We start from the raw sequence: 13,263 nt of genomic DNA, 5'->3' as shown, positions 1-13,263 counted from the left end.
CGGCCAATCCACCCTAACTTGTACATCCCTGGGCACTAGGGGGACAATTTAGCACGGCCAATTCACCCTAACCTGCACATCCCTGGGCACTACAGGACAATTTAGCATGGCCAATCCACCCTAACCTGCACATCCCTGGGCACTACGGGGACAATTTAGCACGGCCAATCCACCCTAACCTGCACATCCCTGGGCACTACGGGGACAATTTAGCACGGCCAATCCACCCTAACCTGCACATCCCTGGGCACTACAGGACAATTTAGCACGGCCAATCCACCCTAACCTGCACGTCCCTGGGCACTACAGGGACAATTTAGCACGGCCAATCCACCCTAACCTGCACATCCCTGGGCACTACGGGGACAATTTAGCACGGCCAATCCACCCTAACTTGTACATCCCTGGGCACTAGGGGGACAATTTAGCACGGCCAATTCACCCTAACCTGCACATCCCTGGGCACTACAGGACAATTTAGCATGGCCAATCCACCCTAACCTGCACATCCCTGGGCACTACAGGACACTTTAGCACGGCCAATCCACCCTAACCTGTACATCCCTGGGCACTACGGGGACAATTTAGCACGGCCAATCCACCCTAACCTGCACATCCCTGGGCACTACGGGGACAATTTAGCACGGCCAATCCACCCTAACCTGCACATCCCTGGGCACTACGGGACAATTTTGCACGGCCAATCCACCCTAACCTGCACATCCCTGGGCACTACAGGACAATTTAGCACGGCCAACCCACCCTAACCTGCGCATCCCTGGGCACTACAGGGACAATTTAGCACGGCCAATCCACCCTAACCCGCACATCCCTGGGCACTATGGGGACAATTTAGCACGGCCAACCTACCCTAACCCGCGCATCCCTGGGCACTACGGGGACAATTTAACACGGCCAATCCACCCTAACCTGTACATCCCTGGGCACTACGGGACAATTTAGCACGGCCAACCCACCCTAACCTGCACATCCCTGGGCACTACGGGGACAATTTAGCACGGCCAATCCACCCTAACCTGCACATCCCTGGGCACTACGGGGACAATTTAGCACGACCAATCCACCCTAACCTGCACATCCCTGGGCACTACGGGACAATTTAGCACGGCCAATCCACCCTAACCTGCACATCCCTGGGCACTACAGGACAATTTAGCAAGGGCCAATCCACCCTAACCTGTACATCCCTGGGCACTACGGGACAATTTAGCACGGCCAATCCACCCTAACCTGCACATCCCTGGGCACTACGGGACAATTTAGCACGGCCAATCCACCCTAACCTGCACATCCCTGGGCACTACGGGGACAATTTAGCACGGCCAATCCATCCTAACCTGCACATCCCTGGGCACTACGGGGACAATTTAGCACGGCCAATCCACCCTAACCTACACATCCCTGGGCACTACGGGGACAATTTAGCACGGCCAATCCATCCTAACCTGCACATCCCTGGGCACTACGGGGACAATTTAGCACGGCCAATCCACCCTAACCTACACATCCCTGGGCACTACGGGGACAATTTAGCACAGCCAATCCACCCTAACCTGCACATCCCTGGGCACTACGGGGACAATTTAGCACGGCCAATCCATCCTAACCTGCACATCCCTGGGCACTATGGGACAATTTAGCACGGCCAATCCACCCTAACCTGCACATCCCTGGGCACTACGGCGACAATTTAGCACGGCCAATCCATCCTAACCTGCACATCCCTGGGCACTATGGGACAATTTAGCACGGCCAATCCACCCTAACCTGCACATCCCTGGGCACTACGGCGACAATTTAGCACGGCCAATCCATCCTAACCTGCACATCCCTGGGCACTATGGGACAATTTAGCACGGCCAATCCACCCTAACCTGCACATCCCTGGGCACTACGGGACAATTTAGCACGGCCAATCCACCCTAACCTGCACATCCCTGGGCATTATGGGACAATTTAGCACGGCCAATCCACCCTAACCTGCACATCCCTGGGCACTACGGGACAATTTAGCACGGCCAATCCACCCTAACCTGCACATCCCTGGTCACTACGGGACAATTTAGCACGGCCAATCCACCCTAACCTGCACATCCCTGGACACTACGGGACAATTTAGCACGGCCAATCCACCCTAACCTGCACATCCCTGGGCACTACGGGGACAATTTAGCACGGCCAATCCACCCTAACCTGCACATCCCTGGGCACTACGGGGACAATTTAGCACGGCCAATCCACCCTAACCTGCACATCCCTGGGCACTACAGGGACAATTTAGCCTGGCCAATCCACCCTAACCTGCACATCCCTGGGCACTACGGGGACAATTTAGCACGGCCAATCCACCCTAACCTGCACATCCCTGGGCACTACAGGGACAATTTAGCACGGCCAATCCACCCTAACCTGCACATCCCTGGGCACTACGGGGACAATTTAGCACGGCCAATCCACCCTAACCTGCACATCCCTGGGCACTACGGGGACAATTTAGCACGGCCAATCCACCCTAACCTGCACATCCCTGGGCACTACGGGGACAATTTAGCACGGCCAATCCACCCTAACCTGCACATCCCTGGGCACTACGGGACAATTTAGCACGGCCAATCCACCCTAACCTGCACATCCCTGGGCACTACGGGACAATTTAGCACGGCCAATCCACCCTAACCTGCACATCTTTGGATTGTGGGAGGAAACCAGACCACCAGGAGGAAAGCAGTCTGTGTTTAAATGCCAGACAATATCCAGGCTTGGGCTGACGTATGGCAAGTAACATTCGCACAAAGCAAATACCAGGCAATGGCCATCTCCACCTCAGAGACACTAACCATCGTCCCTTGACGTTCAATTGCATTGCCATTCAAATCTTTGACGTTTAATGGGGTTGCCATCACTGAATCCCCCCACTATCCACATCCTGAGGGATACCATTGACCCGAAACTGTACTGGAGCTGCCATGTAAGAGTAGGGCAGAGGCTAGGAATAGTGCAGCAAGTCAGCACAGAAACAGACCCTTCGGTCCAACCCGTCCGTGCCGTCCCAGATATCCCAACCCCAATCTAGTCCCACCTGTCAGCACCCGGCCCACATCCCTCCAAACCCTTCCTATTCGTATACCCATCCAAATGCCTCTTAAATGTTACAATTGTACCAGCCTCCACCACTTCCTCTGGCAGCTCATTCCATACACGCACCACCCTCTGCAGGAAAAAGGTTACCCACGGATCCCTTTTAAATCTTTCCCCCCTCACCTTAAACCTCTAGTTCTGGACTCCCCCACCCCAGGGGGAAAAGACCTTGTCTATTTACCCTATCCATGCCCGCCCTCATGATTTTATAAACCTCTAGTTCTGGGCTCCCCCCACCCCAGGGGGAAAAGACCTTGTCTATTTACCCTATCCATGTCCCCCTCATGATTTTATAAACCTCTAGTTCTGGACTCCCCCACCCCAGGGGGGAAAAGACCTTGTCTATTTACCCTATCCATGTCCCCCTCATGATTTTATAAACCTCTAGTTCTGGACTCCCCCACCCCAGGGGGAAAAGACCTTGTCTATTTACCCTATCCATGCCCCCCCTCATGATTTTATAAACCTCTAGTTCTGGACTCCCCCCACCCCAGGGGGAAAAGACCTTGTCTATTTACCCAATCCATGCCCCCCCATGATTTTATAAACCTCTAGTTCTGGGCTCCCCCACCCCAGGGGGAAAAGACCTTGTCTATTTACCCTATCCATGCCCCCCTCATGATTTTATAAACCTCGAGTTCTGGACTCCCCCACCCCAGGGGGAAAAGACCTTGTCTATTTACCCTATCCATGTCCCCCTCATGATTTTATAAACCTCTAGTTCTGGGCTCCCCCACCCCAGGGGGAAAAGACCTTGTCTATTTACCCAATCCATGTCCCCCCCTCATGATTTTACAAACCTCTACAAGGTCACCACCCCTCAATCTCTGACACTCCAGGGGGAACCTAACTCACCTGACTCCCCCAAAACCTGTCCACCATCGACGAGGCGTAAGTCAGGAGTGTGATGGAAGACTCCCCACTTGCCTGGATGGGGGTAGCTCCAACAACGCTTAAGCTCGCCACCATCCAGGAGAAAGCGGCCTGCTTGATTGGCACGACATCTACAACGTCCGCCCCCTCCACCACTGACGCTCAGTAGCAGCAGGATATGCTCTCGACAAGGTGCACTGCAGAAATCTTCCCCAAAGATAGACCGTTCCTTCGAAACCCAGAGCCATGTCCGTCTAGAAGGGACAAAGGGAGGCAGTGAGGTGGGAATCTCACTCCCAGCGAAGCTGGGAAATTGATCGAAAGGAAAAACCGAAAGAGCCTGGAAATCAAGAAGGGAAACGGGCATCGCTGGAAAAACTCAGCAGTTGACTCTGCTTCCCCCTGGCCGACCTGCTGCGTTTTCCCAGCGATTCCTGTTTCTGTTGGGAATCAGATTGCCGCTCCTTCAGTGTGAAAATCCTGGAATTCCCCCCCCCCCAAAGGGCACAGTGGGTCAACTACAGCACGTGGCCTGCCGCAGTCCAAGAAAACAGCTCCTGGGGACGGGCAGTAAGTGCTGTGCCCAGCTAGTGGCTCAGTGGCTAGCACTGCTGCTTCACAGCACCAAGGTCCCAGGTTCGATTCCAGGCTCGGGCGACTGTTTGTGTGGAGTTTGCACGTTCTCCCCGGGTCTGCGTGGGTTTCCTCCGGGTGCTCCAGTTTCCTCCCGCAGTCCAAACATGTGCAGGTTAGGGTGGACTGGCCCGTGCTAAATTGTCCCGTAGTGCCCAGGGATGTGCAGGTTAGGGTGGATTGGCCGTGCTAAATTGTCCCCGTAGTGCGCAGGGATGTGCAGGTTAGGGTGGATTGGCCGTGCTAAATTGTCCTGTAGTGCCCAGGGATGTGCAGGTTAGGGTGGATTGGCCGTGCTAAATTGTCCCCGTAGTGCCCAGGGATGTGCAGGTTAGGGTGGATTGGCCGTGCTAAATTGTCCCCGTAGTGCCCAGGGACGTGCAGGTTAGGGTGGATTGGCCGTGCTAAATTGTCCCTGTCGTGCCCAGGGACGTGCAGGTTAGGGTGGATTGGCCGTGCTGAATTGTCCCTGTAGTGCCCAGGGATGTGCAGGTTAGGGTGGATTGGCCGTGCTAAATTGTCCCGTAGTGCCCCAGGGATGTGCAGGTTAGGGTGGATTGGCTGTGCTAAATTGTCCCGTAGTGCCCAAGGGATGTGCAGGTTAGGATGGATCGGCCGTGCTAAATTGTCCCGTAGTGCCCAGGGATGTGCAGGTTCGGGTGGATTGGCCATGCTAAATTGTCCCCGCAGTGCCCAGGGATGTGCAGGTTAGGGTGGATTGGCCGTGCTAAATTGTCCCCGTAGCGCCCAGGGATGTGCAGGTTAGGGTGGATTGGCCGTGCTAAATTGTCCCTGTAGTGCCCAGGGATGTGCAGGTTAGGGTGGATTGGCCGTGCTAAATTGTCCCGTAGTGCCCAGGGATGTGCAGGTTAGGGTGGATTGGCCGTGCTAAATTGTCCCTGTAGTGCCCAGGGATGTGCAGGTTAGGGTGGATTGGCCGTGCTAAATTGTCCCCGTAGTGCCCAGGGATGTGCAGGTTCGGGTGGATTGGCCGTGCTAAATTGTCCCTGTAGTGCCCAGGGATGTGCAGGTTAGGGTGGATTGGCCGTGCTAAATTGTCCCGTAGTGCCCAGGGTTGTGCAGGTTAGGGTGGATTGGCCGTGCTAAATTGTCCTGTGGTGCCCAGGGATGTGCAGGTTAGCGTGGATTGGCCGTGCTAAAGTGTCCTCGTAGTGTTAGGTGCATTAGCCAGAGGGAAATGGGTCTGGGGGGTTACTTTTCGGAGGGTCGGTGTGGACTGGTTGGGCCGACGGGCGTGTTTCCACACTGTAGGAAATCTAATCTAATCTAATCTAATCCTGTGACCGAATGAAGCGGAGAAATGGGGAGTGTCCGGTTTGAAGCCAGGAGGAAGTGAAGACTACTGATGTTGCGGAGATCAGAGTCGAGAGTGTGTGGTGCTGGAAAAGCACAGCGAGGTCAGGCAACATCCGAGGGGCAGGAGAGTCAACGTTTCAAGCATAAGCCCGTCATCTGGAATTGCAGGAGAATCGGTGTTCCTTCATCAGGGATCACAGGGGGATCGGCGTTCCTTCATCAGGGATCGACGTTCTTTCATCAGGGATTGCAGGGGGATTGACATTCCTTCATACGGGATCGACGTTCCTACATCAGGGATGAAAGGGGGATCGACATTCCTTCAACAGGGATCGCAGGGGGATCGACGTTCCTTCGTCCGGGATTGACGTTCCTTCATCAGGGATCGCAGGGGGATCGACGTTCCTTCATCTGGGATCGACGTTCCTTCATCAGGGATCACAGGGGGATCGACGTTCCTTCATCAGGGATCGACGTTCCTTCACCAGGGATCGCAGGGGGATCAACGTTCCTTCATCAGGGATCGACGTTCCTTCACCAGGGATCGCAGGGGGATCAACGTTCCTTCATCAGGGATCACAGGAGGATCGACATTCCTTCATCAGGGATCACGGGTGATCGACATTCCTTCATCAGGGATCACAGGGGGATCGACGTTCCTTCATCTGGGATCGACGTTCCTTCATCAGGGATCGCAGAGGGATTGACGTTCCTTCATCAGGGATCACAGGAGGATCGACGTTCCTTCATCAGGGATCACAGGGGGATCGACATTCCTTCATCAGGAATCGACGTTCCTTCATCAGGGATCACAGGAGGATCGATGTTCCTTCATCAGGGATCGACGTTCGTTCATCAGGGATGACAAGGGGATCGACATTCCTTCATCAGGGATCAACGTTCCTTCAGCAGGGATCACAGGGGGATCGACATTCCTTCAACAGGGGTCGACATTCCTTCATCAGGGATCACAGGGAGATCGACGTTCCTTCATCAGGGATCACAGGGAGATCGACGTTCCTTCATCAGGGATCACAGGGGGATCGATATTCCTTCATCCAGGATCAACGTTCCTTCATCCGGGATCGACATTCCTTCATTAGGGATTGACGTGCCTTCATCAGGGATCACAGGGGATCAACGTTCCTTCATCCGGGATCAACGTTTCTTCATCAGGGATCACAGGGGGATCGATGTTTCTTCATCAGGGATCGACGTTCCTTCATCAGGGATGACAAGGGGATCGACATTCCTTCATCAGGGATCGACGTTCCTTCATCAGGGATCGACCTTCCTTCATCAGGGATCACAGGGGGATCGACATTCCTTCATCAGGGATCGATGTTCCTTCATCAGGGATGACAGGGGGATCGATGTTTCTTCATCCGGGATTGACGTTCCTTCATCAGGGATCACAGGGGGATCGACATTCCTTCATCAGGGATAGACGTTCCTTCATCAGGGATCGAAAGGGGATCGACGTTCCTTCATCAGGGATCGACGTTCCTTCATCAGGGATCACGGGGGGAAATCGACATTCCTTCATCAGGGATCGACGTTCCTTCATCAGGGATCGCAAGGGGATCGACGTTCCTTCATCAGGGATCGACGTTCCTTCATCAGGGATCACGGGGGGAAATCGACATTCCTTCATCAGGGATCGACGTTCCTTCATCAGGGATTGCAGGTGGATCGATGTTTCGGGCATAAGCCCTTCATCTGGAATGTCGATCCCCCTGTGATCCCTGATGAAGGAACGTCGATCCCTAATGAAGGAATGTCGATCCCCCTGCGATCCCTGGTGAAGGAACGTCGATCCCTGATGAAGGAACGTCGATCCCCCTGCGATCCCTGATGAAGGAACGTCGATCCCTAATGAAGGAATGTCGATCCCCCTGCGATCCCTGATGAAGGAACGTCGATCCCTGATGAAGGAACGTCGATCCCCCTGCGATCCCTGATGAAGGAACGCCGATCCCCCTGTGATCCCTGATGAAGGAACGTTGATCCATGATGAAGGAACGTCGATCCCCCTGCGATCCCTGATGAAGGAACGTCGATCCCCCTGTGATCCCTGATGAAGGAACGTTGATCCCTGATGAAGGAACGTCGATCCCCCTGTGATCCCTGGAAGGAACGTTGATCCCTGATGAAGGAACGTCGATCCCCCTGCGATCCCTGATGAAGGAACGTCGATCCCCCTGTGATCCCTGATGAAGGAACGTTGATCCCTGATGAAGGAACGTCGATCCCCCTGTGATCCCTGATGAAGGAACGCCGATCCCCCTGTGATCCCTGATGATGGAACGCCGATCCCCCTGTGATCCCTGATGAAGGAACGTCGATCCCTGATGAAGGAACGTTGATCCCTGATGAAGGAACGCCGATCCCCCTGTGATCCCTGATGAAGAAATGTCAATCCCCCTGTGATCCCTGATGAAGGAACGTCGATCCCGGATGAAGGAATGTCAATCCCCCTGTGATCCCTGATGAAGGAATGTCAATCCCGGATGAAGGATTATTGATCCCCCTGTGATCCCTGATGAAGGAACGTCGATCTCCCGGCGATCCCTGATGAAGGAACGTCGATCCCTGATGAAGGAACGTTGATCTCCCTGCGATCCCTGATGATGAAACGTCGATCCCCCTGTGATCCCTGATGAAGGACCGTCGATCCCTGATGAAAGAACGTCGATCCCTGATGAAGGAATCTCGATCCCCCTGCGATCCCTGATGAAGAAATGTCAATCCCCCTGTGATCCCCGATGAAGGAACGTCGATCCCGGATGAAGGAATGTCAATCCCCCTGTGATCCCTGATGAAGGAATGTCAATCCCGGATGAAGGATTATTGATCCCCCTGTGATCCCTGATGAAGGAACGTCGATCTCCCGGCGATCCCTGATGAAGGAACGTCGATCCCTGATGAAGGAACGTTGATCTCCCTGCGATCCCTGATGATGAAACGTCGATCCCCCTGTGATCCCTGATGAAGGACCGTCGATCCCTGATGAAGGAACGTCTATCCCGGATGAAGGAATATCGATCCCCCTGCGATCCCTGATGAAGGAACGTTGATTCCCCTGTGATCCCTGATGAAGGACTGTCGATCCCTGATGAAGTAAAAACAATGACTGCAGATGCTGGAAACCAGATTCTGAATGAGTGGTGCTGGAAGAGCACAGCAATTCAGGCAGCATCCGAGGACAGGCAAAATCGACGTTTCAGGCAAAAGCCCTTCATCAGGAATAAAGGCAGAGAGCCTGAAGCGTGGAGAGATAAGCTAGAGGAGGGTGGGGGTGGGGAGAGAGTAGCATAGAGTACAATAGGTGAGTGGGGGAGGAGATGAAGGTTATAGGTCAGGGAGGAGAGTGTGGAGTGGATAGGTGGAAAAGGAGCTAGGGGAAGGTGCCAGGATGGGAGGGTGGGTCGTAGGGGGGCGTGGACCTTATCAGGTAGTCACGGAGGGAACGGTCTTTGCGGAAGGCGGAGAGGGGTGGGGAGGGAAATATATCCCTGGTGGTGGGGTCCGTTTGGAGGTGGCGGAAATGTCGGCGGATGATTTGGTTTATGCGAAGGTTGGTAGGATGGAAGGTGAGCACCAGGGGCGTTCTGTCTTTGTTACGGTTGGAGGGGTGGGGTCTGAGGGCGGAGGTGCGGGATGTGGACGAGATGCGTTGGAGGGCATCTTTAACCACGTGGGAAGGGAAATTGCGGTCTCTAAAGAAGGAGGCCATCTGGTGTGTTCTATGGTGGAACTGCTCCTCCTGGGAGCAGATATGGCGGAGGCGGAGGAATTGGGAATACGGGCTGGCATTTTTGCAAGAGGTAGGGTGGGAAGAGGTGTAATCTGGGTAGCTGTGGGAGTCGGTGGGTTTGTAGAAAATGTCAGTGTCAAGTCGGTCGTCACTGATGGAGATGGAGAGGTCCAGGAAGGGGAGGGAGGTGTCCACATCCCGCACCTCCGCCCTCAGACCCAACCCCTCCAACCGTAACAAGGACAGAACGCCCCTGGTGCTCACCTTCCACCCTACCAACCTTCGCATAAACCAAATCATCCGCCGACATTTCCGCCATCTCCAAACAGACCCCACCACCAGGGATATATTTCCCTCCCCACCCCTCTCCGCCTTCCGCAAAGACCGTTCCCTCCGTGACTACCTGATCAGGTCCACGCCCCCCTATCACTCACCCTCCCATCCTGGCACTTTCCCCTGCCACCGCAGGAACTGTAAAACCTGCGCCCACACCTCCTCCCTCACCTCCATCCAAGGCCCTAAAGGAGCCTTCCACATCCATCAAAGTTTTACCTGCACATCCACTAATATCATTTATTGTATCCGTTGCTCCCGATGCGGTCTCCTCTACATTGGGGAGACTGGATGCCTCCTAGCAGAGCGCTTTAGGGAACATCTCCGGGACACCCGCACCAATCAACCAAATCGCCCTGTGGCCCAACATTTCAACTCCCCCTCCCACTCTGCCGAGGATATGGAGGTGCTGGGCCTCCCCCACCGCCGCTCCCTCACCACCAGACGCCTGGAGGAAGAACGCCTCATCTTCCGCCTCGGAACACTTCAACCCCAGGGCATTAATGTGGATTTCAACAGTTTCCTCATTTGCCCTTCCCCCACCTCATCCTAGTTTCTAACCTCCAGCAACTCGATCCCCTGACTTGTCCGGACTTGTCCGACCTGCCTAGCTCCTTTTCCACCTATCCACTCCACCCTCTCCTCCCTGACCTATCACCTTCATCCCCTCCCCCACTGACCTATTGTACTCTATGCTACTCTCTCCCCACCCCCACCCTCCTCTAGCTTATCTCTCCACGCTTCAGGCTCTCTGCCTTTATTTCTGATGAAGGGCTTTTGCCCGAAACGTCGATTTTGCCTGTCCTCGGATGCTGCCTGAATTGCTGTGCTCTTCCAGCGCCACTGATCCAGATCCCTGATGAAGGACTGTCGATCCCTGAAGGAACGTCGATCCCGGATGAAGGAATATCGATCCCCCTGCGATCCCTGATGAAGGAACGTCGATCCCCCTGCGATCCCTGATGAAGGAACGTCGATCCCCCTGTGATCCCTGATGTAGGAACGTCGATCCCCCTGCGATCCCTGATGAAGGAACGCCGATTCCCCTGTGATCCCTGATGAAGGAAAGTCGATCCCTGATGAAGGAACGTCGATCCCCCTGTGATCCCTGATGAAGGAACGTCGATCCCTGATGAAGGAACGTCAATCCCTCTGCGATCCTAGATGAAGGAACGTCGATCCCTGATGAAGGAACATCAATCCCCCTGCGATCCCAGATGAAGGAACGTCGATCCCGGATGAAGGAACGTCAATCCCCCTGTGATCCCGAATGAAGGAACGTCGATCCCCCTGCGATCCCTGGTGAAGGGTTTATGCCCGAAACGTTGACTCTCCGGCTGCTGCCTGACCTCTCTGTGCTCTTCCAATGCCGCACTTCCCCCCCCCGTCATGAAGCTGGGCAGAGTTACCATCGTCTTGCTCACCGCCCGTGTCCTGTGTCTTCCAGGTCTGGGGGGGGGGTGGAATCCGGAGTTCCCGACCCCTCGGCGGGGGGGAAGCGATGGAGATGGGCGAAGAGACTCGAGCGCTGCTGAGCGAGCAGCAGGCGGGAACGTCGGAGGGTCACCGGCCCGGCCAACCAGCTCCCAGGGCCCAGGAAGGGGGCTGCTTCCAGTGCTTCGCCTGCGGCAAGGGCTTCCGCTGGGCGTGCCTGCTGAAGAGGCACCTGCGGGTGCACACGGGCGAGAAGCCCTTCGAGTGCGGCGTCTGCCAGAAGAGCTTCAGCAAGTCCAGCAACCTGACCCGGCACCGGCGCTTCCACACGGGCGAGAGGCCCTTCCAGTGCGGCGTCTGCCAGAAGCGCTTCTCCACCTGCAACGACCTGCGGGTGCACCAGCGGATCCACACGGGGGAGAAGCCCTTCGAGTGCGGCGTCTGCCACAAACGCTTTTACACCTCCGGCCACTTGGTGCGGCACCGGCGGACTCACACCGGGGCAGCGGCTTGCTTCCCCGGGGCGCCCGAGCCCCACCCTGCCGCGAGGTTAAGCCTCGAGCCCTGAAAACCCGACCTGCTGCGAGCCCGCGACTCCCGGGAGTTATGTTTTTCTAAAGTCGGGCTTTAGAATCGTTCACGTTGCCCCTCTCTTTGTGCGCGGGGGGGGGGTGGGAATCGGAGCAGGAGTTGGGGTCCAGGGTGATCGACTGTCCCGTGTGGACACCTTTCAGACATTCCCCCCCCCCCCGTCCCACCCCAGGGGGAAAAGACCTTGTCTATTTACCCTATCCATGCCCCCCTCATGATTTTGTAAACCTCTAGTTCTGGACTCCCCCACCCCAGGGGGAAAAGACCTTGTCTATTTACCCTATCCATGCCCCCTCATGATTTTAAAAACCTCCAGTACTTCCAGCCTTCCATGTTTGGTCAGGACATCCCTTCACATTCCTGCAGCTCCCTTCCCCTCCGAATGCAGGATTGTCAGAGTTTTGCCGTATGGAGGCTAGCGAATGTGCGGCTCAGGTTGAGGTTCTGGAGGTAAGCTTGCTCGCCGAGCTGTAATGGAGGCCCTGTGAAAAGTGAGACGGATGTACTGCGTCCTGAAGCTCTGTGATGCTCCCGACAGTGAATCCAGTCAGAAACCCGTGTCCCGCTAAGAGGTCACTCAATGGGAAACTCAATGAGAGACGGCCACAGAGTGCTGCAGGCACGATTGCCACCCTTGGAGTCACGTAGACTCCCGGCAGGGTGGGCAGCACGCCACTCGGCCCGTCGAGTTCATGCTGACCCTCTGAAGAACGTCACATCCTGGACGCTTTAGCGCGGCCAATCCACCCTCACATCTGTGGACTGCAGGAGGAAACCGGAGCACCCGGAGGAAACCCACGCAGACACGGGGAGAAGGTGCAAACTCCACACCGATAGACAGTCGCCCGAGGTGGGATCGAATCCAGGTCCCCCCGGCGCTGTGAGGCAGCTGTACTAACCACTGAGCCCACCGTGACTTCCCTTGGTGCTTTTTGGCCCTGACACTTGGCACACGCCGATTAATCGACCCAATCCGAATTCCACGTCCCGCTGAACACTTCTCTGCGTAATCACCTGAACCTGGACTTAGCCCACAAGGAACTGCCTGCTTATGTGGTACCATCCACATTTCTGCTCCCTCGCAGTGGGACACTGCAAGCCCCTTGCTCCCTTATGGTGGTGCAGTCCCAGCTCCTTGCCCCCTCGCAGTGGTACAGTCCCAGACC

At 55.5% G+C, this 13,263-nt stretch overlaps 1 protein-coding gene across 1 annotated transcript in view; it reads left to right on the top strand.

Annotated features, from left to right (window-relative positions):
• LOC148134945 (uncharacterized) overlaps positions 1-12,177 on the top strand; it is a 16,352-nt gene extending 4,175 nt beyond the window's left edge. The window contains exon 2 of the mRNA XM_087985286.1: positions 11,520-12,177. Within this exon, the coding sequence (XP_087841412.1) occupies positions 11,574-12,074 (501 nt within the window). The 5' untranslated portion in view covers positions 11,520-11,573 and the 3' untranslated portion in view covers positions 12,075-12,177. The remainder of the gene's footprint in view (positions 1-11,519) is intronic.
• The last annotated feature ends 1,086 nt before the right edge of the window (positions 12,178-13,263 follow it).

The sequence above is a fragment of the Chiloscyllium plagiosum genome, unplaced genomic scaffold, assembly GCF_037043375.1.
Source record: "Chiloscyllium plagiosum isolate Xiang-an unplaced genomic scaffold, Cpla_swu_hap1 HiC_scaffold_51, whole genome shotgun sequence".
NCBI lineage: Eukaryota > Metazoa > Chordata > Chondrichthyes > Orectolobiformes > Hemiscylliidae > Chiloscyllium > Chiloscyllium plagiosum.
This window is presented reverse-complemented; position numbering and strand designations above follow the sequence as displayed.